The 4,071-nt window shown below is 35.5% G+C and overlaps 1 protein-coding gene across 1 annotated transcript; it reads right to left on the bottom strand.

Annotated features, from left to right (window-relative positions):
- Window positions 1–2,451: 2,451 nt before the first annotated feature.
- Window positions 2,452–3,456, bottom strand: LOC141701415 (mitogen-activated protein kinase kinase kinase 20-like). The gene has a single exon (XM_074505068.1). The coding sequence runs from the start codon at window positions 3,454–3,456 to the stop codon at window positions 2,452–2,454; it is 1,005 nt and encodes a 334-aa protein (XP_074361169.1).
- Window positions 3,457–4,071: the final 615 nt, after the last annotated feature.

Genomic DNA, 4,071 nt, shown 5'->3' with positions numbered 1-4,071 from the left:
GACCTCCTAAATTGATGGCCAATCTAAACCATAGTTATAAGAAACTATGCCTCTTCACTCAACCACATGAAGTATTGTTTATTACTCTATTGATTACCAGTAGCAATTTACTAGATTGATCTAGATAAGCACTAACAAGTTGGTGAGTGAACTCTATTTGGAATGATCAAAATAACAATATTAATTGTTCGAACTATATATAAGGTTTAAGGACAATAGAGTAACAAAATAATGAATGTCTTTTGCCATTTACAAGTTCCTCTTCATATACCATTGGCCCTTGCGAAACATCAGGGACATTCCCTATTGCCTCCAAGCGTTTGTCTATGACATCAAGCAGTTTGTATATTTGTGTAATACATGAGTGAGATGTGTCTCCTGCAAAGAATTCATGAGTGATGCCATATATAAAATGTAAAACTTGTTACATTGTTTAGTTGTTTGATGACCTCTGTCTCCTGCTTGTAAGAAGGATGTTGCAAAACTGGAGTGATTATTGTGTAGATTCTTTTGAGGACCTCCTAAATTGAACTATGCCTCTTCACTCAACCATATGAAGTATTGTTTATTTCTCTATTGATAACCATTAGCAATTTACTAGATTGATCTAGATAATACAAATAAATATTTTAGCTTGGTTACGTTGTGATAATGGTTGCAGACTCTAAGGTTCTTAAACACATGTATTGGGTCTCCTGGTGGCAAGTTAAAGAGCCCATAAGCAATGGCATGTCTTTCACTGTGCAGCCTAAGTAAATGTCTTTTGCCATCTACAAGTTCCCCTTCATATACCATTGGCCCTTGCGAAACATCAGGGACATTCCCTATTGCCTCCAAGCGTTTGTCTATGACATCAAGCAGTTTGTATATTTGTGTAATACATGAGTGAGATGTGTCTCCTGCAAAGAATTCGTGAGAGATACCATATATCTCTATTGAGCTACAACCAGGCTCTTTCTTCACTCCCTTATCAGGCTCTTTCTGCCTTGCCACTTCTTCACTTAGCTCTAGACCTCCATTTTCTTGGAACAAGCATCAAGGATGCTTCTCCAGATCACAACATCAGGTTCCATGGGCATGTTTGCAATAATATCAAGAGCTTCATCAACGGGTCCAGCCCGACCAAGGAGATCAACCAGGCTACCATAGTGCTCTAGTACAGGCTGAATATTGTATTCATTAACCTTATAATATAAAACAAACCAAACCCTTATAATAACAAGCAGCCAATACCCCCGTAAATGTGATAATTTAGGCACTAACCCTTCTTCCTGAGCCAAATAATCAAAACATTTAATGCTGCCTCATCCATACCATGCATAGCAAACCCAAGAATCATCGAATTCCAAGAATGAACATCATGCTTGTTCATCCTCTCAAAAAGCTGCCTAGCAATATCCACTGCACCACACTTACAATACATATCCACCAACGCATTGTTCAACAAAATCGATCACACAACATACTCTTATACAACCAAACACCTCTTCGCGAATAAGGGTGTTCCAAACAAAAGAATTGGGGCATTGAAACTGTAAAAAAAAAGCGAAAAGTGTAGTCAAGATGAAGAGAAATGAAATTGGAGAGAATATTTGGTGAAATTACTTAAAGTGCCTTTCTCAGTTATCCAGTTCAGTTTCAGAGGCAAATTTTTTTGGCTTAACCAGTGTTTTGTGCTTATTTTTCGGAACCAACAACTGTCAGTCTCGAGGTTGTTCCCCTAAAATGGATTTTGATATGTTTTTTGAAAAAAAACGTCTAATTATGGTTTAAACCTGACTGAAAACATTTTGAGATTGTCTTTGGAACCAAAGTTTCCATGCTTATTGTTTCATAATCACTATCTCCCTCAAAATTAATCACCTAGGATCAATTTCGATAAGTTTTGAAAAAAAAACGGACTCGAAGCATTTTAAGATTGCATAGTTCAATTTTTAGAATACTGGAAACATAAATATTTACTAGGAAGTTGGCTGATCAACTATGCTGACCAAAGAGACCTGAGATAAAGAGACCTAAAATGGATTTTGATATGTTTTTATAAAAACGTCTAAATTATGGTTTAAACCTGAGTTAAAACGTTTTAAGATTGTACTCTGGAACCAAAGTTTTCCATGCTTATTGTTTCATAATCACTATCTCCCTCGACAATAGCAGGAATCACATGAGTAACATTCCAATAGCAGAAATATAAGGGTTTACAAGAACATAAGTTCTAAAATTAACTTGCTAACTAGAACAAGAACAACTTCTAAGTTTTAACATCAAGTTGCTAATCAAACACTGACTTCAGGTATACATATCTCCAGAGAACTTTGAGTACTCCAGGCACTAATGTTGTTTACCATCTCCATCTAGTCACCATCTCTCCCAATAACTTCTTTACAACATTAGTACAGATCAAGATCAAGCGAAGTAAATTAAATAGTTAGTTCTGCTAACACTGATAAACTAATAAACTCCCAAAGAGATCTGAGATGGTCCAAATAAAGAATAGTACGGAGTATTTGCTTGAAACTGCATCCTTCTCTGAGAGGACAATTGCGCCTCAAACTTCTTCAGCAGACCCTTATTGTGCGTAATGAAGGGGTGTGTCACAAGTTCCTCCGCAGTCCATCTTTCTTCAACCCTTTTTGTTAAACACCTTTTCACAAAATCCTTGGCCAAAACTGACAAGTTATCCAGCTCCGGCAGCAAACACTTTAATCTGTCATCTTCGTAATTAGCAATCATCTCCGCTAAACATTGTGCATCGACATGAAGATAATTTTTCCATAAGCCCCCCTCTCCTAAAAGCATCTCCAACACAATACAACCAAGTGACCATATGTCCATTGCTGCTTCATGCTCCCCAAAAACTACAGACTCCGGAGAACTATACAATAGAGTTCCCCGATACTTGTACTCCTTCCCTGCCCCAGCACTTATTCCTCCACCCTTTTTCGCCAATCCGAAATCAGCTATTTTAAGATTGTACTTGAGAACCCCCTTACATTCATTAGAAGGAATATTAAAAACAAGAACATTAGCAGGCTTCATATCACAGTGAACATACCCTTGTCCATGTACGCAAGAGAGTCCCCTCAGCAACATCGATGCATACCAACTAGCTTCGGTTTCATGTATCCATCCGCCTTTGGACTTGATCAGCTGTTCCAAGGATCCTTGGTCAGCGTACTCGAGAACCAGGTTGTAAAACTTTTTACCAACTGCATTAGTACTCTTGAAATCCTCATTAGAAAGGCAACGAACAATATGTAAACATCCTCTAAGGTCATCCAAGATAGCTTTCTCCATATGCAAAGACCAAGAACAACTTTCAGGAGCAGATTTTATAGCCACGGTCTTAGGTAGATAATAAGTGCAATCTAGAGATGGTGATGCACATTCTGCTCGGAAGACGGAGCCGTACGATCCTTGTCCCAAGAACTTAGTCCAAACCCACTTTGATGCCATGATGATCAGAAACTCTATGTCAAACAAAAGGTTTCTTAAATAGTAGTTTGTTACTTCGGCCCCAAGTTCTGATGTCTGTTTCCGATTCCTGATAGCATTTGGAGCATTAATCTCATTTTCTGCAGATTTCCTATCTAGGGTAGTAATAATAGTAATAATAGTAGTAGTAGTAATAATAATAATAATAATAATAATAATAATAATAATAATAATAATAATAATAATAATAATAATAATAATAATAATAATAATAATAATAACAATAATAATAATAATAATATTGATGCAATTTAAAAATAATTATAATAACAATGATAATATATATTGATATTAATATTAATGATAAATGATAAATGAAGGAGAAGAAAATAATTTTTTTTCTTATTTTGTAAAAATACATTTTGTTTTCTAATGAAAAACGCGGCTACAACTTATTTTTTTTAAAAAGGAAAAATAGTCTGATCACAATACTACAAAAAAAAGGCTACAACTTATTTTTTTCTTATTTTTTTTCTAATGAACCGGTTGTATTTAGTAGCACGAAAAAAATGTGGGAAAAAGCCCGCTTATTTGTCTTTTAAACTTAAATTCGACATATAAAGATTTAAGAACGGG

This window comes from Apium graveolens, unplaced genomic scaffold (assembly GCF_009905375.1).
Source record: "Apium graveolens cultivar Ventura unplaced genomic scaffold, ASM990537v1 ctg3811, whole genome shotgun sequence".
NCBI classification, from domain to species: Eukaryota; Viridiplantae; Streptophyta; class Magnoliopsida; order Apiales; family Apiaceae; genus Apium; species Apium graveolens.
This window is presented reverse-complemented; position numbering and strand designations above follow the sequence as displayed.